The sequence below is a fragment of the Chiloscyllium plagiosum genome, unplaced genomic scaffold (genome assembly GCF_037043375.1).
Source record: "Chiloscyllium plagiosum isolate Xiang-an unplaced genomic scaffold, Cpla_swu_hap1 HiC_scaffold_2, whole genome shotgun sequence".
Classification (NCBI taxonomy): domain Eukaryota; kingdom Metazoa; phylum Chordata; class Chondrichthyes; order Orectolobiformes; family Hemiscylliidae; genus Chiloscyllium; species Chiloscyllium plagiosum.
Genome location: NW_028270140.1, coordinates 17,481,784 through 17,507,044, shown reverse-complemented (window position 1 = coordinate 17,507,044; position 25,261 = coordinate 17,481,784). Strand labels below are relative to the sequence as shown.

Genomic DNA, 25,261 nt, shown 5'->3' with positions numbered 1-25,261 from the left:
TAAAGTAGTAATATAGATCAGCAACAAAAATAAAGCAAAGTACAACGGTTCGTTTCTGGAGAAATGCAATTCATGTGGAAGACAATTCTGTTCAATTTACATAATACAAGAACAGAACAGTGTAGCTATGGAGTGAGACTGACATGGGGCGATTGTGCAGCTTGAGAGGGAATGTTGGTGCCCCCACCTTCCCACTTCCTCTGCAAACTTGTTTAAATGTCATCTTTTCACTCTTCCCTGCTTGCCTATACCAACCATGTTATGGTATGGGCAGCATAATAGTCAGATATAGTTAGTTTAGCAAGTTCCCTGTTAATGCTTTTTTTCAAAGTGGTAGGCAGGCTGCTGTTTTTGGTATGTGCCTTCCATAAGTACAGTTACAACATTTAAAAGGCATCTGGCTGGGTATGCGTATAGGAAGGGGTTAGAGGGAAATGGGCCAAATGCTGGCAAATGGAACATGATTTATGTAGACTATCTGTTTGGCATGGTTGAGTTAGACTGAAGGGTCTGTTTCTGTGCTGTACATCTCTATGACTCTAAGTACAGAGGAAACTGGTTTATCTGAAGGACACGGGTGGGGAGTATTTTGTTTGTTTAATCGATGCCGGATAACACAGTTAGCCAAGCATCAGGACATTACAATCTTGTTCAGATGATCCGGAGTTCGTTAATTGAATGCCGGATAATTGAGATTCCTCTGTATTAAATGAACCAGGTCAGGGTTGGGCAGGAAAATGGTGAATTATTCATTCCTCACACTATATGCTCCCCTGGCGAAAACAAGCTCAGCGGTGGACTCAAGATCCAGCCCATGGTGCTAGGGAACTGAAGCCAAGAGAGAAGCCCGCATAACCCTAGTAGGGATAACCCTAGTAACTATAGGCCGGTGAGTCTCACTTCTGTTGTGGGCAAAGTCTTAGAGAGAATTGTAAGGGATAGGATTTATGAACATCTGGATAGGAATAATGTGATCAAGGATAGTCAGCATGGTTTTGTGAAGGGCAGGTCGTGCCTCACAAACCTTATTGAATTCTTTAAGAAGGTGACTAAGGAGGTGGACGAGGGGAAAGCGGTAGATGTGGTGTATATGGATTTTAGTAAGGCATTTCATAAGGTTCCCCATGGTCGGCTCCTTCAAAAAATACGGTGGTATGGCATTGAGGGTGAGTTGGAGGTTTGGATTAAGAATTGGCTGGCTGGAAGAAGACAGAGGGTAGTAGTTGATGGTAAAGGTTCATCTTGGAGTGCCGTTACTAGCGGTGTTCCGCAAGGATCTGTTTTGGGACCATTGCTGTTTGTCATTTTAATAAATGACCTGGAGGAGGGGTTAGAAGGTTGGGTGAGCAAGTTTGCGGATGATACGAAAGTCGGAGGAGTTGTTGACAGTGAGGAAGGATGTGGCAGGTTACAACGGGATATAGATAAGCTGCAGAACTGGGCAGAAAGTTGGCAAATGGAGTTCAATGTAGCTAAGTGTGAGGTGATTCACTTTGGTAAGAGTAACAAAAAGATGGGGTACTGGGCTAATGGTCGGATACTTGGTAGTGTGGATGAGCAGAGGGATCTTGGTGTCCATGTACACAGATCTTTGAAAGTTGCCACCCAGGTAAATAGTGCGGTGAAGAAGGCATATGGCGTACTGGCTTTTATTGGTAGAGGAATTGGGTTCCGGAGTCCTGAGATCATGTTGCAGTTGTATAAGACTCTGGTGCGGCCGCATCTGGAGTATTGTGTGCAGTTTTGGTCGCCATACTATAGGAAGGATGTGGAGGCACTGGAACAGGTGCAGAGGAGGTTTACCAGGATGTTACCTGGTATGGTAGGAAGATCGTATGAGGAAAGGCTGAGGCACTTGGGGTTGTTTTCATTGGAGAAAAGAAGGTTTAGGGGTGACTTGATAGAGGTGTACAAGATGATTAGGGGTTTAGATAGGGTTGACCATGAGAACCTTTTTCCACGTATGGAGTCAGCTATTACGAGGGGGCATAGCTTTAAATTAAGGGGTGATAGTTATAGGACAGATGTTAGGGGTAGGTTCTTTACTCAGCGAGTCGTGAGTTCATGGAATGCCCTGCCAGTAGCAGTGGTGGACTCTCCCTCTTTATGGGCATTTAAGCGGGCATTGGATAGGCATATGGAGGATAGTGGGCTAGTGTAGGTTAGGTGGGCTTGGATCGGCGCAACATCGAGGGCCAAAGGGCCTGTACTGCGCTGTATTTTTCTATGTTCTATGTTCTATAAGGTATAAGGATTGACACTGCTGCTGTGCTGTAAAGTCTGTGTTATTCAACAGAAAAGAGAAGATAAATCTAATAAAAGCGTTCTAATGCATGGAAGTGACATAGGGCCACTGAAACTATTTCAATTTGTAATGCTGATTACATTTAATCTGACACTGAGGACTTCTCAGGTGAACAGTTTAATTATTGTGAGTTCTGTCCAGACTTCTTCTGTAAAGCGATGGTTGAACAACCCTGGATTATAGAAAAATCATGCTTTACAAACAGCGCTTAAAACCAGCAGTGTGCCAAAAGGGTCAGTGCTGGGTACACTGCTTTTTGTCATTTATGTAAATAATTTGTATGTGAACATAGGATTATAGTTAGTAAGTTTGCAGATCACACCAAAATTGGAGGTGTAGTGGACAGCGAAGAACATTACCTCAGTGTACAATGGGATCTTGATCAGATGCCCAGTGGGCCGAAGAGTGGTAGATGGAGCTTAACGTAGATAAATGTGAGGTGCTGTATTTTGGAAAGACAAATCAGGGCAGGATTTATACTCTTAATGGTAAGGTCTTGGGGAATGTTGCTGAACAAAGAGACCTTGGAGTACAGGTTCATAGTTCCTTAAAAGTGGAGTCGCAGGTAGATAAGATAGTGAAGGAGGTGTTTGATATTCTTTCCTTTATTGGTCAGAGTATCAAGTATAGGAGTTGGGAGGTCATGTTGCTGCTGTACAGAACATTAGCCACTTTTGGAATATTGCGTGCAGTTCTGGTCTTCCTGTTGTAGGAAGGATGTTGTGAAACTTGAAAGAATTCAGAAAATATTTACAAGGATGTTGCCAGGGTTGGAGGGTTTGAGCTATAGAGAGAGGTTGAACAGGCTCAGGCTGCTTTCCTTGGAGCATTAGAGGCTGAGGGGTGACCTTGTAAAGGTTTATAAAATAATGAGGGGCATTGTGGTGAAACGGTTAAAAATTATGTCCCAATACATGTGTGAATCTAACCGGAATGGAGGTGTTGCTTAGTCCCGTGTGAATCTTCTTATCTGTATGTAACCAGAATGGAATGTGTTTTTTAGCCTTGCTCTGCTGTTCACATGAATGTTTATATCTGGAAAAGAGTATATCAGCTGGAAAAGTCTCCAGTTCGGTGAGTCTGCTCCGGGGTTACGTTTAACCGCCGAGCGTGGGTTGTTGGCAACCGCTCTACGAGAACTGACGGCTCCCAGTTCCGGTAACATGTAGAGTGAGTATAAGCCAGACCCGGGAGTCTGCTCCGGGGTTACGTTTAACCGCCGAGCGTGGGTTGTTGGCAACCGCTCTACGAGAACTGACGGCTCCCAGTTCCGGTAACATGTAGAGTGAGTATAAGCCAGACCCGTTGTGGCGACGCTGCGGGGAATAAAATGCCCATATTCTAGCAGACTCGCCTCTTGGTCGTTTGTTCTGTGTCAGACTACTCTCCTACGAACCTGACCTTGAGAATTTTTTAAAACATTTGGCGTAGTCGGCAGGATCAATCGCAATTGAGGAGAGATTTTGATACAGAACAATGTTTTGGAAAAAGACTAAGAAACCAGAAGAACAAACTGTGGAGGTCCCGACCGTCCCGGGATGGCATGACGTGGCAGTTTGTTTGAGAAATGGTGGGGGGCGACCGGAGGAACCCCAGGGTCGCTGCTGTCCACCCTTGAGAGGATCCCAGTCCTGCCGAAGAACCCCTTGCCTGGGGTACAGCGGAGGATGTGGGCATGTCCAAAAAGCTGAAGCGGAGTTAACAGAATTGAATGGGATTGAACTGAACTGAACTGAGTGGAACTGAAGTGACGGAACTGAATTGAACACAATTGAATTGAACTGAACAGACCTGAACTGAGCTGAATTGAACTACACTGAATTGACTGAACTGAAATTAACTGAAACGAATTGAACTGAATTAAGCATAATGTAACACATGTATTGGGCCAAGCAGTGGAATGTGGTGTAAAATTCCAAGCAGTGGAATGTGGTGAAACGGTTAAAAATTATGTCCCAATACATGTGTGAATCTAACCGGAATGGAGGTGTTGCTTAGTCCCGTGTGAATCTTCTTATCTGTATGTAACCAGAATGGAATGTGTTTTTTAGCCTTGCTCTGCTGTTCACATGAATGTTTATATCTGGAAAAGAGTATATCAGCTGGAAAAGTCTCCAGTTCGGTGAGTCTGCTCCGGGGTTACGTTTAACCGCCGAGCGTGGGTTGTTGGCAACCGCTCTACGAGAACTGACGGCTCCCAGTTCCGGTAACATGTAGAGTGAGTATAAGCCAGACCCGGGAGTCTGCTCCGGGGTTACGTTTAACCGCCGAGCGTGGGTTGTTGGCAACCGCTCTACGAGAACTGACGGCTCCCAGTTCCGGTAACATGTAGAGTGAGTATAAGCCAGACCCGTTGTGGCGACGCTGCGGGGAATAAAATGCCCATATTCTAGCAGACTCGCCTCTTGGTCGTTTGTTCTGTGTCAGACTACTCTCCTACGAACCTGACCTTGAGAATTTTTTAAAACAGGCATGGATTGGATAAATAGGCAAAGTCTTTTCCCTGGGGTCGGGGAGTCCAGAACTAGAGGGCATAGGTTTAGGGTGAGAGGAGAAAGATATAAAAGGAGCCTAAGGGGCAACTTTTTCACGCAGAGGGTGGTGCTTGGAAATGAGCTACTAGGGGAAGTGATGGAGGCTGGTACAATTACAGCATTTAAAAGGCATCTGGATGGATATATGAATAGAAAAGGTTTAGAGGGATATGGGCCAAGTGTCGGCAAATGGGACTAGATTAATTTAGGATATCTGGTCGGCATGGACGAGTTGGACTGAAGGGTCTTGTTTCCATGCTGTACATCTCTATGACTCCAAGTGTAGGCATTACAGTCAACCCACGCTTCAAACGTTTGTCCGCAATTTCTCAATCGTGTTACAGAAAATTTGTGTTAATGAAACACACATTATAGCAGAACAACCTATAAATTAGGGCACAAACATTGGATGCTCCATCTTCCCCTAAAAAGCAGGCCCATTGTAATAGACATATGTCACATGGTGTTTGGCCCCTTTGTACTTCCAGTGGAGATATGTTTTAATAAACCTCTTCTGAATTTCTGGTGCAGGTGGGAGCTGAACCCAGGGTTTCTAGGTCAGAGGTAGGGAACCTACCATTGAGCCACAAGCACGCTTACCTTGTTACTAGGAATCTGGAAATCACAGTATGTGGAAGCTAGTCAGTATTGGGTGATTAATTTTGTTCTTATTTCCATTTGTAGGTGTGATCTCTACTTTTGTTTCAACAAATCGTAACCAACTATCAAATAACAATTCTGGATAGTAAATTTTTTAGAGGTTTATTAAAGCTATCCTTATTAAAGACAAGCTATCTTTAAACTAAGGACAATGCCTTCACACTTTCATTCTGTTGAAAGTGGAGATCATACGATTCACACTTTTTTATCTCTGGTCTGGTCAAGCACCAACTTGTAGAGATTGACTTGTAATTCTTTTTCTCGAGAGTATTCAACCTTAGAGAATCTGAATCAAGCTGCTGTTGATTTTATGATCAGCTCTAGCTGTTAAGTAAATTTGATTGGCACTTTCCTCTAAGAAACCATTTGGCCTCAGTATCTTTGACATGTAAACACTTGTGTTGCTTTATAAATGACCACTATTTTAATATTATCCAGAATGGGCCTTTCTTAATGAAAAAACTTGATGGATGCAAGCCACTTTCTCAGTAGCTATTGTTCTTGTTATTATGATGCATATGGAAATGTTGCTTTTATTGTGAATGATGTTTTTGACTTACAACCCACAGACATTGACGACGTCCGAAAATACAAACCAGGTTACTTGGAAGCCACGTTAACTTGGTTTAAATTGTACAAGGTTCCTGATGGGAAGCCAGAAAACCAGTTGGGTTTCAACGGAGAATTTAAAGACCGGGTATGCTATTCTGCTTTACCTTATACTGCATCAAAAAACATTTGCATTTTCTGCAATTCATGTGAATCTTTGAAGAGGCAAGGTGTTGACTGGGAAGCTGGTGGTGTTAAGATGGATACAATGGGAAGATTTATGAACCTATTGTTTGATCTCCGTGTTAACAGTGCTTATCTCTACTTCTGTTATGCTCCTGTGTAAGACATTCGTTCTACTGCAGAGACATTAACATCGCTCCAATTCCCTAAAAAGAAGAAAGCCTTGTGTTTATGTAGCACCTTTAACAACAGCAAGATGTCCTAGTCCTTTACAGCTAATGAGCTACTTTGGAATTGTAGTACCTGCCATAATATACTAATGACAGCAGTCAATTTATACACAGCAAGCTCCCAGAAAAGCAATGTACTCCACTTCAACAAAATGCATGTAAGCTTTTACTAACTTTCAGGGAGGTTTGCTCTGTGTGCTACTGTTGATGCTGCCCAATGTCTACTTAGCCTGTTAGTGGGACATGGACAAGTCACAATGGATTCTCTGGAATCTGCTGAGAGACCCAGGTGGGGTCTCAATTTAATGTCACATCTGAAAGACAGCACTTCCTCAGTATTACACTGAAGCTTCAGTTCAGATTTTTATCCTCATGTCATCGGGTGGAACTCAAAACACAACCTTCTGCCTCCAAAGTAGGAGTGTTATACGCTGAGGCACAGCTGATACACAACAGGGAAACTTGAAGTAGAATAAACAGAACTGAGTTAATTTATGATTTCTTTCTGCTTTATGAATTGATCATTATATTTTATGGTTGAATTTTTCATGCAAATTTTGATTTAATTTTTTTCCTCAAAATATATCATTTTGTTTTTATTTAAAATCCAACTCCAAACTGACACGTAATTTTCCCCTCCACCCTGTCTGGAGTGGAATCCACAGCCTAACTTGGTAATTTTCCCCATCGAATTGAAATTGTCAGGAATATCTATTATTCTTTCATTGTCTTTCAAGGTGTTAGGTTCAGACACCCTGCCTGAAAATTATGTTAAACTCCCCAAGTAACCATTAAGTTTTAACTCTAAAGCACATTTTGAAATAACACCTGTCGGTGTAAAGAAAACCAGAAAGTCTTGAGAAGTAAAAACCGAAAGAACTGTGGATGTTGTAAATCAGAAAGAGTTCTGAGGAAGGGTCACTGGACCCAAAACGTTAACTCTGATTTCTCTTCACAGATGTTGCCATACCTGCTGAGCTTTTCCAGCAGTCTTTAACAGTGTTTGTGCAAGTTTACATTTACCTATCAATAATATTTCTCCCCCTAGTATCTAAATAGTAAATCTTTTCTCTCCAGAGATCTAGAATTTTTCTACAAGTTGCAAAGGAAGTGCAGACTACCAGCTGTAGCAATAAGTCCTTACTTCACTTAATCGATTTAAAATTATTTTGTTTTTCGTTGTACATTGTTTCGCATTCTCACTGAATGTAGCAAGATTAACTTTACTGTTGTTTCCTGCCTAATCCAGCTTTTATACATCAGTCAACAGAGGTTCCTCAGAACTTAACACAGAATGATTCCTTTGCACCAAGTATCAAATGGTTCCCCTCGCCAGCTCTGTGCTTAATATTGAATCCTGAAAAAGGGTAATACCCAAAATGTTGACTTCTCCACCTCCTGATGCTGCCTGACTTGCTGTTTTCTTCCAGCCTCTTGCTTGTCTACTTTGGATTCCAACATCTGCAGTTTTTTTTGTCTCTAACATCACCTCTGGTAGCACTTGGCTCACACATCTTAAAATTTTCTCTCCCTCTCATAGAGTCATAGTGAAACATATGCCTCATACTGTTTAACATTTCCACCCTGGGAAAACGACTATGCCTACCCACCCTATCCATGCCTCTCGATTTTATGTATTTACATCAGCCTCTGAGTCTCTCGCAAAACAGTCTAAATTTGTCCAACTTCTCCTTCAATTGAGGCAACATCCTGGTAAACCTCTTTCGCACCCTTTCCAAACCCTCCACATCCTTCTTATAGTTTCACAGCTAGACCTGCACACAATACTCCAAATGTGGCCTACCTAAAGCTTTATACAGCTGCAGTATGACTTGCCAACTTTTATACTCCATGCCTCGACTAATAAAGGCACCTGTGCTGACACCTTCTTTGTCACCTTATCCACTGTCTTGCCACTTTCAGGGAGCTATGGACTTACATCTCAAGATCTCCCTATATATTAATGCTCCTGCCATTTACTGTGTACCTTACATTTACATTTGACCTCCCAAAATGTATCACTTCACACTTGTCCAGATTAAACTCTATCTGCCATTCCTCTGCCCAACTTTCCAATTGAACTTTATCCTGCTGTACTCTTTGACAATCTTTCTCACTAACCACCAATTTTTGTGTCATCTTGCAAACTTACTAATCAGACTGCCTACGTTTTCATCTAGGTCATTTACAGAGGAACCTCGATTATCCGAATGAGATGGGTGGCGCTATTTTGTATGGATAATTGATTATTCGGTTAATTGATTTCCTCTGGGGCTCAGAGTTTTCTGTGAAGTCTGCTCCCCATTCAGGAGACTAAGCAGCAGCACACTGCCCTCGAGCCCCCACCCCAAACCCCACCTCCATCCCCTGCCTGCACCATCTGCTCCCACCCTGTCCCTCAAACCTTGGCTGCCCCCAACTCCATCCGCACAAAGCCATGCTGACTATCCCTAATAAGTCCATTCTTTTCCAAATGCAAGTAAATCCTGTCCCAAAGAATCTTCTCTAATAATTTCCTTACCGCTGATGTAACGTTTACCAGCCTATAGTTTTTGGGATTAGCCCGTTGCCCTCCTTAAACAAAGGAACTATATTGGCTGTTCTCCAGTCTCTTCTGGTATTTTGCCTGTGGCTAAGGAGGACGCAAAGATGTCTGTCAAGGTCGCAGAAATCTCCTCCCTGGCCTCACTCAGTATCCTGAAATCCTTAATTTTTTCTCCCACACCAAAAAATTCATGTTTTTAAAGGAGGCGTTTTAAGTAGACTTTCATGAGTAACTAAGCACAAGAGAAAAAAATAACACAACACACACATACACACAAATTAGGAATGAGAAGTAAAGCCAGAAAAGATAAGCTTTTGAAGTTGTACAGATCAGTCTGCCTGAGTCATTTGTGAAGAGTAAATAGTACATTGATGATAGCCGAAGAGTTATGTTCGAGAGTCTTAGCTTTTACAGTTAGTTTAAAACAACTTGTCCTATTTCTTGTTAATGATGGATTTACAGAGCAGAGCCGAGCAGAGGCTGATAGCCAGGTCTGAGCCCCTTGGGAATGGCCTCAACCGGGACCTTGGGTTCATGTCACATTACAGGTGACCCCACTGCAGTGTATATATTATATGTATATATATATATATAATTTATATATATATATATATATATATACGCACACATGCGTGTATATATATATATATATACACGCACACATGCGTGCACACACACACTCAGACTGTCTCTCATACACTCTCACATACACTCCCACACATACCCTCTCACAGACGTATACTCCTTTACACTCTCACTCGCACACATACACACACCCTCTCACAGACACTCATACCCTCCCTTCACACAACACACCCACATGCACACATACACATATAAGTTTGTGGGGTTAATTTGTACTTGCAGAATTGCATTTTACTTTGCTCAAAAACTGCATGAATCCATGTAAGATTCTGTAAGTCCGTTTTTTCGATGAGAATCAGTCTGACTATTGTGGCACAGACAGCCTCACACAGGGCAGCTCACACCTTCAATACCTGATCCGGGCCGCCATGACACCAATTGTTAAAGTGCACTTGAGAATGTAACTTTTTTAAAAAATGTTTTGCGATTTACATATGAAAGAACTGAAACCAACATGGTCATTCTAACAGATGAGAGACTTCACAAACAATCCAGGTATTTTTCAACATATCATTTCAGTTACATCACACTGAAAACTTTTGCTATAAATTCTGTGTCTTACAATCTTATTCTCCACAATCACCTGATGAAGGAGCAGCGCTGTGAAAGCTAGCGCTTCCACATAAACCTGTTGGACTATAACCTGGTATTGTGTGATTTTTAACTTTGTACGCCCCAGTCCAACATTGGTGTCTCCAAATTATGACCATCATAGCACTCTAGCACTGAAACCCCCAGCTGGTACCCATGAATCTGTTCATTGGCACGCTTTTCCACACAAATCAGACTTACAGTTGGGATTTTAATTCTTTCTTTGTATATTTCTAGAAGCATGAACGCACAAAATTTCTGCAAAAGGTAGTGATCTACCATGGGTGAGGAGAATGGGTGGGTTGTGGAGAGAGAGCTAGACAGCCCACTCGATGTGGCTTTCTGTTATGCCACTGTCTCTGTTTGAAGTTTCCCTGCTATTCTAAAGGTGTGACATTCCATGGGTCCAACAAAACTGCAGTTTTGGTCTCCTTATTAAAGGAAGAATATGGTTGTGTGGAAACGGTTCTGGGAAGGTTTGCAAGGGTAAAAGCTGGAATGGACAATTGTCTAATGAGAATTTGGAAAGGCTGGCCTTGAATCGGTTGGCATTTAGAAGATTAAGAGGTGACTTGATTGAAGCATGCAAGATCCTGTGGGGCCTTGACAGGTCAGGCGTCAAAAGGACGTACTGTCCTGTGGAAGAAGCTAGAACCAGAGGGCCACTTTTGCAAAGTAAAGGGTCACTCATTAAAGGCAGCGATGAGGAGGATTTCCTTCTCCCAGATGGCCGTGAGTCTTTGGAATGCTTTTCCCGAAAAGGTGGTGGATGCAGAGTCCTTCGATTTTTTTTTAAAGAAAGTGTAGATAGATTCTTGATAAACAAGGATATGAACGATGATGGGGGTATGCAGAAATGTTGAGTAATCAGATCAGCCATGAACTAACCGAACGCTGAAGCTGACTGGCTGACTCCTGCTCCTAATTTGTGTTAGTGTTTTCTTACCATTTTAAAGCAATTTTATTGATGATTTTGACGATATAGTGGATAAATATAATCCTTGTACTTTCATTTGTAGAATTTTGCTCTTGGAGTAATTAAGTCTACTCATCAATACTGGCAATCGTTAATCTGCAAGAAGACTGAAGGAGGTAGCATTAGTTGGTGAGTTTTAATTATGTTTAATTATAACAGTAGTAGAGTTCTGAACTTGTAAACTTTTAAAATTTACACAATTATGTGTAATGGTATACAGTGTATTCCATTTAGTTCATACATAAAATCCCTCTTTTCCAGAGATTAAATCAAACTTAATTAACTTATAGATGCTGGGATCTGTCTTTATTGCCATATTTGTAGGGAAAAACTGACTTGCTACATTTTACTGTGATCAGAATATAGATCTTGCTGTCATGAAGTAATTGACATAAGTAGCATAAACCCAGTTTAAGGGAAGAATAGATAAGGAGGGAGAATGGACAAGAAGGATATGATAGGGTCTGATGTACCAGCCATGGTGTGCTCAAGCCAGGCTGGGATGTTCTATTAATTCATGAATGTGGCCATTTCTGGCTAGGCAAACATTCTTTGCCCATCCCTATTATGATGAGCTGCCATCATGAACCACTGGAGTCTTTTTTGGGTGTAAGAACACTTATCGTGCTGTTAAAAAAATGTTCCAAGGTCTTTGCACTGTCAATGAAAGAATGGCAATATAGTTGCAAATCAAAACAGGGTTTCCTTGGAGGGAACTTGCAGGTGATGGTGATTCAATGCATATATTGCCCATGTCCCTTTAGATGGTAGAGGTTACAGGTTTGAAAGGTACTGTCTGAAGAGTTTTGGTGAGTTACTGCATTGTGTTGATAAGATTGTAGATGCTGCTGCTGATGTATATTGAGGTGTCTGTCAAGTGATCTGCTTTGTTTTAGATGGTTCATTATTGTTGGAGCTGCACCATTCAGGCAAGTAGAAAATACTCTATCCCACTCCTGACTTGTGCCTTCTTGTGGATAGGCTTTGTGGCGTCAGGAGCTCAATAATTTGCCACACTATTTGTATGGCTATTTCAGTTCAGCAGTAACCCCCAGGATGTTGATAATGGTAGAATCAGCAATGGCAATGTAACAGGAACAATGGTTAGATTCTCTTTGCAGGGTGTCATTGATGGTCACTTTTGTTGTGAATGTTATTTGCCACTTATCAGCCTCATCCTGGATGTTGTCCAGATCTTACTGTCTATGATCACAAATTGCTTCAATATCTGAGCTGTCATGAATGATACTGAACATTGCATCTTCATCAGCAAACATCCCCAAATCTGACCTCATGATGGAGGATTGTCATTAACCAAGCAGCTGAAGGTGGTTGGGCCTTGAACATTACCCTGAGGTTCTCCTGCAGTGATGTCCTGGGATTAAGATGATTGTCTTCAAATAACTACTGCTATCTGCCTTTGTGCTAGATATGACTCCAACCAGCAGAGAGAGATTTCCTCTTGATTCCCATTGACTCCAGTATGCTTTTAGATACCATACTCAGTCAAATGTGACATGTAGTGTGGAGAGATTGTCTTCTGATCAAAGGCTAAACAGGTTTGGACTCTACTGACTGGAGTTTAGAAGAATGAGAGGTAATCCCTTTGAAACATATAGGATTGTTAAGCGATTTGACCGGATAAATGATGATAGATTGTTTCCCTCATGGGAGAGTCTAGGAAGAATTAAGGGGCACCAATTTCAGACTGAGATGGAGAGGAATTTCTTCTCACGAAGGTTGAGAGTCTTTGAAACCCATTGCCACAGAGAGCTGTAGGACCAAAGTCCTTGTGTATATATAATGCTGAGATAAATAGATTCTTGATCATTAAGGGACTCAAGAGTTATGGGGAAGAACAGGAAAGTGAACACAAAAAATATTGTAGCAGCCATGATCTTATTAGCAGGCTTGAAGGGCTGAATTGCTTACTCACGTTCCTATTATGGTCTGTCAAGCTGTGTCACCTTCACCTCCACTTTTTTGTCCATGTTGGGCCAAGGTGTAATAACTTCGGGAGCCAAGTGTCCCCAGCCAGATATATCCTTCCTTGAGAGGCAGGAAGGGTAAAGGGCGGCACGGTGGCTCAGTGGTTAGCACTACTGCCTCACAGTGCCAGGGACCCAGGTTCGATTCCCACCTCGGGCGACTGTCTATGTGGAGTTTGCACATTCTCCCTGTGTCTGCATGGGTTTCTTCCCACAATCCAATGATGTGCAGATCAGGTGAAATGGCCATGCTAAATTGCCCATAGTGTTAGGTGCATTAGTCAAGGGAATAGGTCTGGGTGGGTTACTCTTCAGAGGGTCGGTGTGGACTTGTTGGGCTGAACCAAAATTAGAGGTGGGAGTATGGAGCAATAACAAAAATTTACAAAAGAAACTTGCAAATTTCAATTAGAATTTTGACAGTCTATTTCTGCACTGAAAATTCTGTTCAATTCAATGTTACACCTTAGTTCCCAGCTCAATCCAGAACCAGCCTCTTGTGGCTTTTGTGTCTCTCAACTGTCCTTGGACATGGGGTTGACATGGTTATAATATTTTTTAGATCAGAGTGGTGCTGGAAAAGCACAGCAGGTCAGGCAGCATCCAAGGAGCAGGAAAATCGACGTTTCGGGCAAAAGCCCTTCATCAGATTTTCCTGCTCCTCAGATGCTGCCTGACCTGCTGTGCTTTTCCAGCACCACTCTGATCTAAACTCTGGTTTCCAGTATCTGCAGTCCTCACTTTTGCCTATGGTTATAATATTAGCCACTCGATGCTGGAGCGAAAAGCTGTGCAGGAATTATCACAGTTTTGTGGCTCCTGTTTCACTTATTTCACTTACTTTTATTTTCTGGTTTAATTTTCTTAAAGATGATTGAAAACATTCATTACTTGCTCAGAATATGATCCAAAACATTACAAATTGTTTAAATTACAAACCAATAGGAAGATACAATTTGTTACTGTCTTAAGAACTCTATGGTTTCTTGGAAAATTGATCATTTCTACTAATTTTTAAATAGTTATTACAGATTTGTAAATATTATTGTTTGAACATTTATGTAAATGTTGTAATTGTCTTTGTTTTTAACCTCAGCAAAAATGTGACAATCCACAATAGCCCTTTCTATTGTAGTCACAAAGAAGCAGAAACAATTGTACTTTCAGTAAGTATGAACCAGATTCAGAATACCCTAGTACAGTGATGCATGATAATAGATAAATTGCATGTTTTATTTCGAAAGACAGTGTCAGTGACATTCCACCCTGTGGACGTCTTTTTCATGAATAAGAGATAGGATGCATGGAGAACTAAACCAATCAACTTTGGCAGATGAATTTAGCCAAATTGAACTGTGCCAAGAAATGAGACATTAGCAACATCAAGGATGGGGCAAAGTCAGTTTGGTCCATCAAAATTGATGATGTATCCTTGTTTGTCCCCAATTTGCACATGGTCTGCGGTGGATCCATCGGTAAGGATCACAGAATATGTGCAGCAGGCCGAGGTCAGTGATGAAGATCTGAGGGCAACCAAATTTAATGCTCCATAATTCCTCCCAAAGTTGGTGGCCTTTGTGAAGTCAAGAAAGGCCAGTATCGAGGTTGATGCTGTTCTCTGTATTTTTCTTAAATTCTTCTTGCTTTGAAGGCCATGAAGACATCTCAACCTCTGTACTCAATGCGCTTACTGATGGAGCCAAATCTGCCAAACCACCCTGTCTATCTGTGACTCCTTTCAAGCAACTATTCTTCGCAGTATTTCTAAAACACTCTATTTTGAAATTCACATCTCCTTTTCTGAATCTCTCCATTGTGTCGCCATTCTTTGTAACTTTCTCAAGTCTTACAAATTTCTGAGAATTCTTGTCTTCCTTCAGTTCAGGCTTCATGCACATCCCTAATTTTAATCGTTTCTCCATTGGTAGCCTTCCATTGCCTAGAAAACCCTCCTGAAACATGTTGCCTCACCACCTCTCCCCATTCATTTAAAACCCCTCTTCTAAAGCTTACTTCTTTGACTGAGCTTTTAGTCACCTATCCTAATATTTCCTATGTGTCACATTTTGTTTACAGCTCTCTTGTGGAGCACAACACTATAACAATTATTTATTATGATTTAGTCATGTTTAGTTTGCAGATGACATCAATATTGGAACTGTAGTGGATAGCGAAGAAGGTTATCTCGGACTACAATGGGATCTTGATCTGATGGGCCAATGGGCTGAGGAATGACAGATGGAGTTTAATTTCAATAAATGCGAGATGCTGCATTTTGGGAAAGCAAATCTTAGCAGGATTTATTCACTTAATGGTAAGGTCCTGGGGAGTGTTGCTGAACAAAGAGACCTTGGAGTGCAGGTTCATAGTTCCTTGAAAGTGGAGTCACAGGTAGATAGGATAGCGAAGAAGGCGTTTGGTATGCTTTCCTTTTTTGGTCAGAGCATTGAGTATAGTAGTTGAGAGGTCATGTTGCAGCTGTGCAGGACAAAAGTTCGGCCACTTTTGGAATATTGTATGCAATTTTGCTCTCCTTCCTATTGGAAGGATGCTGTGAAACTTGAAAGGGTTCAGAAAAGATTACAAGGATGTTGCCAGGGTTGGAGGATTTGATCTATAGGTAGAGGCTGAATAGGCTGGGTCTGTTTTCCCTCGATCGTTGGAGGCGAGGGGTGACCTTATAGAGGTTTATAAAATCATGAGGGGCATGGATAGGGTAAATAGACAAAGTCTTTTCCCTGAGATGGGGGAGTCCAGAACTAGACGGCATAGGTTTGGGGTGAGAGGGGAAAGATATAAAAGGGATCTAAGGGGCAACTTTTCGTGCAGATGGTGGTGCATGTGTGGAATGAGCTGCCAGAGGATGTGGTGGAGGCTGGTACAATTACAATATTTAAAAGGCATCTGGATGAGTATATGAATAAGAAGGTTTTAGAGGGATATGGGCTGGGTGCTGGTAAATGGGAGTAGATTAGATTAGGATATCTGTTCGGCATGGATGAATTGAACCGAAGGGTCTGTTTCTGTACTGTACATCTCTATGACTCTGTGTTACCAGTCACAAGTATTTCTCTCGCAGGTCTCTGATATCATCACAGCATATTCTCAAATGGCCTATTGTACATCTCACCAATCTTATTTACCATGTCATGTGCATTTGCATCCATGCACTGTAAAATTAATTTATACCTTGTTACATTACTTCTTGGTTTGGTCTTGCTTGATACCTTGCTACTTGTTATTCTTGTGCAAGACACCTTAGCACCATATCTCGCTTCCCATCCTCCATCAAGTCGTTTTAAACTTTTCCTAACAGTACTAGCAATGATCCACTGAGGAGTGTTTTAGCTGCAAGCTGTTCAGACTGTATTAATCCTAGAACCAATCAGAACATCACCGGAATTTAGAGAACCCCTCCTACACCATCCCTCCAGCCACAGGGGTAGCTGCTCAATCATTCTTTTGAAGAATTGAAAGAGCTTGGCATCCAAAGTAATCCAGAGATTAGTTATTTTCAAGATCCTTCTTACTAGTCTACTTCCTATCTCCTTACGATCTGATTTTAAGATCTCCTCTCATTTTCTGCTGTTGTCGATATAGACCCCAATCTCTGATGATTTGTCCTTCATCATCAGGAAGCCCTGATAATATGTCAAAGTAACATCATTGACCCTGGCACAGCAAGGTACCATACAACACTGAATTCACTTTCAAGGTCACTGAACTGGCTGCCTGTTCCTCTGAACTATAAGATGGTCCATCTCTACCGAGGTCATGGTCTGAGACATTTAAACCTGATGATCCTGACCTGTACAGGAAATCTGGGTGGTACCTGCGCAAAGCCGTCAGGGATGCCAAGAGACAACACCAGACTAAGCTGAAGCCCCAAACTAATCATATGAACACATGTTGACTGTGGCAAGGCTTTCACGATGTAACAGGCTACAAAGCAAAGTCGAGTCGAATCGCTGCAATGCATCCCTCCCTGATGAGGTCAATGCATTCTATGCTCGTTTGGAACAGAATGTCAGTGAAATGATGTCACCTGCCCTGACAGCCTCAGGTGCACCTTCACTCGCAGTCACCATTGCAGACGTCAGCTCGGCCTTCTTGAGAGTGAACCCACAGAAAGCAACAGGCCTGGATGGAGTCCCCAGCCGTGCAGTCAGATCCTGGCAGGAGTATTTGCAGACATCGTTAACCTCTTCCTACTAAAATGTGAGGTTCCCGTCTGCTTCAAGAAGACCACGATCATCCCAGTGCCTTAATGACTACCACCCCAGTTGCTCTGACATCCATCATTTTGAAGTGTTTCAAGAGTTTAATAATGAAATGCATCAACTCCAGCCTCCCAGACTGCCTTGATCTGCTACAATTCACCTACAATTCTGCTACAATTCCATGGCCCTACACTCATCCCAGGAACATCTGGATAGCAAGGACACCTAAATCAGACTCCACCTTCAACACCATAATTCCAACCAAACCCATTTTAAAACACCAAGATCTAGGACTTTACTTCTCCCTCTGCAACTGGATCTTCGAATTCCTTACGCACAGATCACGATCAGTAAGGATAGGTGACAATACCTCCTCCACAATAATCCTCTCAACATCAGTGCCCCACAAAGCTGCGTATTCAGCCCCTTACTATACTCCTTATGCACTTATGACTGTGTGGCTACATTCAGCTCTAACCCCATTTGCAAGTTTGCTGATGACACCACAGTAGTGATTCAAATCTTAAACAATGACAAGACAGAGTTCAGGAAAGAGATTGAGCTTAGTGGCATGGCGTAAAGGCAACAATTTCTCCCTCAATGTCTGCAAAATGAAGGAGCTGGTCATTGACTTCAGGAAGCAGAATGGAGGATATGGCCCTGTCTGTACCAATGGTGCTGAGGTAGAGGTGGTTGATACTTTCAAGTTTCTAGGAGTAAATATCACCACCAATCCGTCCTGGTCCATACAAATCAATGCTGTGGTCAAGAAAACACAGTAACATCTCTGCTTCCTCAGGAGGCTAAGGAAATCTAGCGCGTCCACAATGACTCTTACCAATTTTTATAGATTCATCACAGAGAGCATCCTATCCATATGCATAGCATGGCAACTGCTGCACCCAAGACTGCAAGAGAATTGTGAATGCAGCCTATTCCATCATAAAAATTAGTCTTCCATCTTTGATTCATCTATAGTTCTCGCTGCCTCAGGAAGACAGCCAACATAATCAAAGGCCCCTCCCACCTTGGGTATACTCTCTTCCACCCTCTTCCATCAGGCGCAAGATAAAAAAAGGGTTGAGTTCACGTACCAACAGATTCCAGAACAGCTTTTTTCCCCACTGTTATCAGACCTTTAAATGGACCTCTCATATATTAAGAGTTGATCTTTCTCTACACTTTCTCTGTAGCTGTAACACTATATTCTGCATTCTAATCTGTTACCTTAATATACTTATGTAAGGTATGATTTGCCTGGATAGCACACATTATTTTTCACTGCATCTCAGTTCATGTGGCAATAATAAACCAAATCAAATCTATTGCTTTCTCAAAGCGCCTCCTACCCACCATGTACGGATAAGCCATCTGTGGTGCTCTCCCCAAATGAACTATCCCTGTCATCTGTATTCTGAACTTTCAAACAAGATGCACTTGGAGTCTCCGGCAATCATGTCAGGCCCACCTTGATTGATTGGCAGTTACCTGATGTCTCTCTGCCTGCTCATTCAGCAATGTGCTATCCATGTCACATTCAGCCTCACAACTGAACCACTGTAATTACTGCTGCTGTTGACAGTCCACTATCCAAAACTCGAGCTGCTTTAATTGATGCAGCTTTCTGCACATGTAGTTGTACAAAATCAGAGGGTACACGTTGCACATCCCATGGGTAGAAGTACCCTGTCACTCCACTATTTATTAGATCAACTATACTTAGCAGAAATAAGCTGAAGACTTATGGTAGTAAGTACTTATGGTCTTCCTGGAGGAAACACTTCTGGGGCTTGGAATCATCATCACCATAAGCCCAGTGAATTACTGCAGAATATTCTGTAGAATATGTATGTTGCAGTCAGTAGTGTTGGAGAGGATGTATATTGATTCCTATGCTGGAATAGCATTATGTTGTTTCCACAGCAACATGCAGGAGGTAGTGAGTGTTACATTACACTGCTGACTGATGACTTATAAATGGTGAGGAGGCTTTGATCAGTTAAGAAATGAAGTATTTGTCCATAGAGTCATTGCTCTGTTTCTTCAATCATGTTATTAATGTGGGTGGTCCAGTTAAAATCATTCCCAAAGTGAATCATGCTGATGTATTGCCTTGGCAATGGAAAGAAACCAAATATGATGTAAGGATGAGAGATTTCATATTTCTAATCTATAATATCTCATTCCTGGTCACACAAATTAGAGTTTATGCTGAGGCCTTCATAGTTAATTAAGGCTAAAACACATCCTGATGATTATACTGGGATTGCATCAGCAAGAAAACATTACAGCTGACTCCACCTACATTCAGTATGTAGGAGGAAGAATTTGACCGGACCACCCATGACCTCTCCTCTGGAGTGGGCAGTATCAACTTAGAAGGTCTCTTGCCACGTGTCCCTGAGATTAATTGTGTTGTAGGCCGAAGAGAAGCCGTAGCCCCACACGGCCATACAGGAAACTTTGCGTCTTGCCTTGGCAACTGTACATCTGCTCTGACAAATTCATGCTGACCTTGCAGTGGGAGTTTAACAGAGAGCCCATCTGCTTTCTTTAGCTCTGCTTGACTTGAAAATAGATCTTGATCACGAAAGCCTTCACATTACCTGGAAGCAAGTCAGCCCCATGATGGGTGTGGATTTTACTACCCAACCATGGGGCACATTTAGCTGGACTGATAAAGTCAGATCCGGATGGTTTATAGATGCCTTCCCATTCTGGTAAATGTTGTGGACAGTTAATGTCTACATGAGGATTTCCTGCTGTTGTTGCTGCTAACAGCAGTGGGTGAGTTCTCAGAATGCAGAAAAGCCTTGTTGTCAGGTACTCACTGTCTGATTGAAGGATCAGAGACTGGGAAGCAGGCCTCCCATTTCTTTCTTCCAATGAGCCCACCCTCATTCTCACTCACCTGTCGATCATCCTTACTCACTTTGATGGATGTGCCATTGGTATCTGTCAGCACTCACCTGATAGTACTGTTTGGCCAACATCTCCAGGAAGTAAGATTCCCACCTCAAGTGACTCAGTGGTTAGCCCTGCTGCCTCGCAGCACCAGGGACCTGGGTTTGATTCCCACCTTGGGTGACAGTGTGTGTGGAGTTTGCACATTTTCCCCGTGTCTGCATGGGTTTCTTCTGGGTGCTCCAGTTTCCTCTCACAATCCAAAGATGTGCAGGTTAGGTGAATTGCCATGCTAAATTGACCATAGTGTTAGCTGCATTAGTCAGAGAGAAGTGGGTCTGGATGGGTCACTATTCGGAAGACCGGTGTGGACTTGTTGGGCCAAATGGCCTGTTTCCTACGCTGTACATAGTCTAGTACGTAATCTCGTAATCTGGTAAAGTCTCCGGGAACCCAGGCCACACTGGCACCTCTCAACCATGCATCCATCCCAGAAGGTGTGATGCAGGACTCTTGCTGGCTGTGCAGCTAGCTGACAAGACCTCCATTGTCTGGATTAAATTCTGCCGAATGAGTTTCTGAATCCTCACTGATTACAAGATACAAAACCAGAAAAGTGATCTTCACTTACCAGCTTATCCAGTAAATGTGTTTTACTCCTCCTAGACTGCACGTTACTCTAGTTCTTCTGACTTCACTCGTGTAGAGGGCACTAGAATTCATTGAAGTGGGATCATTTTGATTTGATTTGTTATTCATTCTTACAGACCTCATCCACCTTACACTTCTAGTTAGCTCTTCTTCCCAGCGACTCAAACAATGTATTTTTTTTCCACTAATCAGACAATAATAGCCAATACAAAACCAGCAATATTCAGTTGCAAAGTTACAGCTTTACTGGGTGAGTCGTACACAAGGGAAAATTAATTATGCTTTGTTTTACAGGCACCAGGATATGTCAAGCCAAACAGTATCCCAGACGAAGGTATGACGTTAGTGCAGTATTTTCAATGAGGTTACCTTGTGAACAAATGGATGCTGTTCTCCCTAATATTTTGAAATGGAAGGTTGATTCTTTTTGACATCACCATGACTTGGGGCAGTCACGTGTAAAACAGACAATAGTGATTTGGCAGCCAGTTTTACGTCTTTCCTAATTTTTATTTCCATTCAATTCAACCAATGAGCTGCTAACTGATTGCTCCCTAGTGCTGATATTTCTGTGTTCAAGGATTCTGCTACTTTCAAGGACTAAAGCCCAGGAACACTCAAGGACTCTGACTACCATGAATTTCTGGCTGCTGGGGTCTGTTCTGCATTCTCTAGACTGTTCCTCTCTAAATCGACTACAGCTAACCCTTTGCCCCAAGTAAAAATAACTCTCCCTCGCACTCAGCAAGTCCTGTAATTTGGAAACCCAATCAGGGCAGGACTTATACACTTAATGTTAAGATCCTGGGGAGTGTTGCTTAGAGTGCAGGTTCATAGCTCTTTGAAAGTAGAGACACAGGTAGATAGGATAGTGGAGGCGGCGTATGGTATGCTTTCCTGCATTGTTCAAAGCATCGAGTGTAGGAGTTGGGAGGTCATGTTGTGGCTGTACAGGACATTGACCATTTTTGGAATATTGCGTGCAATTCTATTGTCTCCCTGTTGTAGGAAGGATGGTGTGAAACTTGAAAGGGTTCAGGAAAGACTTACAATGATGTTGCTAGGGTTGGAAGGTTTGAGTTATAGGGAGAGGCTGAATAGGCTGGAGCTGTTTTCCCTTGTGCGTCAGAGTGACCTTATAGAGGTTTATAAAATCATGAGGGGCATGGATAGGATAAACAGATAAGGTCTTTCCTTTGGGGTCGGGGAGTCCAGCATTAGAGGGCATAGGTTTAGGGTAAGAGGGGAAAAATTTAAAAGGGACCTAAGGGCAACTTTTTCACGCAGAGGGTGGTGTGTGTAAGGAATGAGCTGCCAGAGGAAGTGGTGGAGGCTGGCACAGATACAGCATTTAAAAGACATCTGGATGGGTAGATGAATAGGAAGGGTTTAGAGGGATATGGGTCAAGTGGTGGCAAATGGGACTAGATTGGGTTGGGATATCTGCTCGGCATGGACGAGTTGGACCGAAGGGTCTGTTTCCATGCTGTACATCTCTATGACTCTATGTCGTGACACCACCTCCAGTCATCTCTCTCTAATGAGAGAGCAGCCTTTATTCCCATCTTTCTCTCCCCCTCAATTTCTTTCGTTTCCCCCTCCCCCTCCCCCCCACATATATATCTTTCTCCCTGTTCCCTTCATTTCTTCTAATAATGTGCTTATTTGCTTGACCGTGTGTCTGCTGGTCCTCAGGCAAGTGGAAAAGGCAGCAACATCCAAGTTCAAGCAGGGTATTGGCAATACTGGTGGTGGCACAAAGCCAATGACTAATTCCGAAGGTGGGTGGAGATATGGCCACTGACCTGGAAACAGGCAGCCTGGGCACTTCCTTTGCTGGGTTTCCATTATGGATACAGTTTGTTGGATAGGTAAGAGTTTTGATATTCTCAGGCTTTGGCAGTGAGAGCTTTTCTTTTTAAGAGTTTCAAGGATCAGTGTTGGGACCACTATAGTTTTTGATGTATATTAATAGCTGGGATTTGAGTATGTATGGCATCATTGTAAAATTTGCAAATGACTCAAAACACAGAAATGCAAGAAAAGATAAAGAAGGCTTCCGGAGGGCATGGAGACAACTTGTGAACTTTTAGAGCACTTGGCAGAAGAAATTTAATACAAATGTAATGTGTTAAAAAGGTTGTGGGAACCTTGACTTTATAGAGTACAAGACCAAGAAAGTTATGCTAAATCTTGAGAGAAATGCTGATCAACTGCGGTATTGTAACTAATTCCGGGCAGCACTCATTCTGAAGATGTCAAGGCTCTCAAGAGGTTGCAGAGACAAGAGTTGTTCTCAGTTGAGCAGAGAAGGTTAAGGAAGGATTCAATGCAGATGTTCAAAATCATGAGTGGTTTCCAGAAACGAAATGATCAGTGACCAGAAGAAACATATTTATGGTAATTGGCAAAAGATCAAGAGCGACACAAGTAAACAGTTTATTATGCACAGGGTTGTTTTGATCTGGAATGAAATTGTGGTGGAAGCAGATTCAATATTAACTTTTGAAAGAAAATTGGATAAATAAGTGAAGGAGAAGAATTCACAGGGCGATGGAGAAAGAGCAAGGAGATGGAACTAATTGGAAAGCTGTTTCAAAGAATTGGCACAGACACAATAGATCTTGCAGCTACCTCTGTGCTGTATCATTCTGTGACTCTTTGGTGGTCTTTTGAAAATTGAATAGCAAAATAACCTTTGGCCCATATATGTAATCAGGACCTTCTGATCTGTTTTGCTTATTTCCATATGAGGTCGATATTCATCAGTATCAGCAAAGTGAGGTTTAATTTTTAACGGTGAAAATGGAATACATCGTTTCAGCTGGATGGACTGAATATCATGGATTTTTATTTTTCCTTCAGATTTACACTTTGTGGATGAGGAAATGGGTGGAAGTATATTCTGATGTTGCATGTTTGTTCATGCTTTTGTTTACAGTAAAGTGTTTGCTTTATAATCTTCTCTCAACTACAGCTAGTGGTTCCAGTACTGCATGGTGTTGATAGAGGAAATGCACGAGACAGTTACTGCTTGAATCAGAGTGGATAGCCTTTGCCTCATTCTTAGTCAAGTCTTATGCTCCTTGGGCCTACCAATAACCTCATTACACTCCCTACCTCTTCCAGTTTGGAAACCTTTGAACTAAGACAGCGAAAGCCGTCTGTCCACCAAGCAACATTTTATGGAATTGAGATTTTAGAGTGAGTAATGTCAGTTGCACAGGTCAGATGTTGCAATATTGACTGCAAGATTTATAGAATGGCAGCAAAACAATTTGTAGAATGGTCTCTCATCAACTTTCCATTTTGTACAGTGGAGGAAATAAATGCCTTCATTTGATTATGTGCATTATGTGCAGAATAATAAAATATGCAATATTTCAGCTTTTCGGATATCATTTCATCCCTCAAGAAACAATGACGCTTCTGCAGTCCTTGAAAGACATCTGAAATTAATGCTAAATCCACCCCTCAGTACTTTGGGTGACAGAAGTGATCTTATATTGATCTCTCTCTCTCTTTCTCCAGTGAACAGGTGGTACTTTCTTGGCAAGTGAATGTTGGTCACACCACCACGTGACAGAGCCAATTCTGTTTTGCTTCTGAAAATTGAAAATCCGAATTGTCTAAAGTCAGCAATGCCTGAAACAGATCAGCGATATAGACCACAGAATTGTCAAGGGGAATCCCTGATCGGCAGTCACCCATTAATGAATGTTTGATGATTGAGCACTGCACCTGTACAAACGGTTCAGGGAGGTATTACCCAGTTTGTATGTGGATTCTATTTGTAATTAATTGATTTCATACAGTTTCATACGGCCAAACTGTGATGTAAAGTAATTATTTTTCTTGTGTTACTGGCCCTGCATTTCTCTGTGATAGTGTACATTGTAACTGATAATAAACATTTATTGATTTATTTTCCATATAGACCAAGCACATCTGTTTTATATCAGAACATAAAGAAGATTAAATTTTAGCTTTGAGTGATAATGTATAACAGGCAATATTACTTCAGTTAACTGTTCCATTAATATCAAGATAATGAAAGTTTGGGGAGATGTATAATGTGTAGGTGATCTACTATCATTAGAGATTATTCCATACACTGAAAGTATAATGATGATACAGGTGTAGCAAAATCTACATGAACCTTATATTAACTAAATCTTGTTCTTAATTGAACCTTCCTTCCGAAGAACTGTAGATCTAAATTTGCTGAAGCACTGATTAAATCACAAAATCAAAAGATTCTTTTGATCTGGTAACTTGAC

General features: G+C 41.9%; 1 protein-coding gene across 2 annotated transcripts in view; it reads left to right on the top strand.

The window, feature by feature from the left end:
* The window catches only part of LOC122564921 (inorganic pyrophosphatase-like), a 63,993-nt gene extending 39,080 nt beyond the window's left edge, over positions 1–24,913 (top strand). For both annotated transcript variants that reach the window (XM_087995018.1, XM_043720405.2), the window contains 5 exons: positions 6,069–6,196; positions 11,262–11,347; positions 14,303–14,372; positions 21,276–21,315; positions 24,513–24,913. In XM_087995018.1, coding sequence (XP_087851144.1) covers positions 6,069–6,196; positions 11,262–11,347; positions 14,303–14,372; positions 21,276–21,315; positions 24,513–24,541 — 353 coding nt within the window. In that variant the 3' untranslated portion in view covers positions 24,542–24,913. The remainder of the gene's footprint in view (positions 1–6,068; positions 6,197–11,261; positions 11,348–14,302; positions 14,373–21,275; positions 21,316–24,512) is intronic.
* The last annotated feature ends 348 nt before the right edge of the window (positions 24,914–25,261 follow it).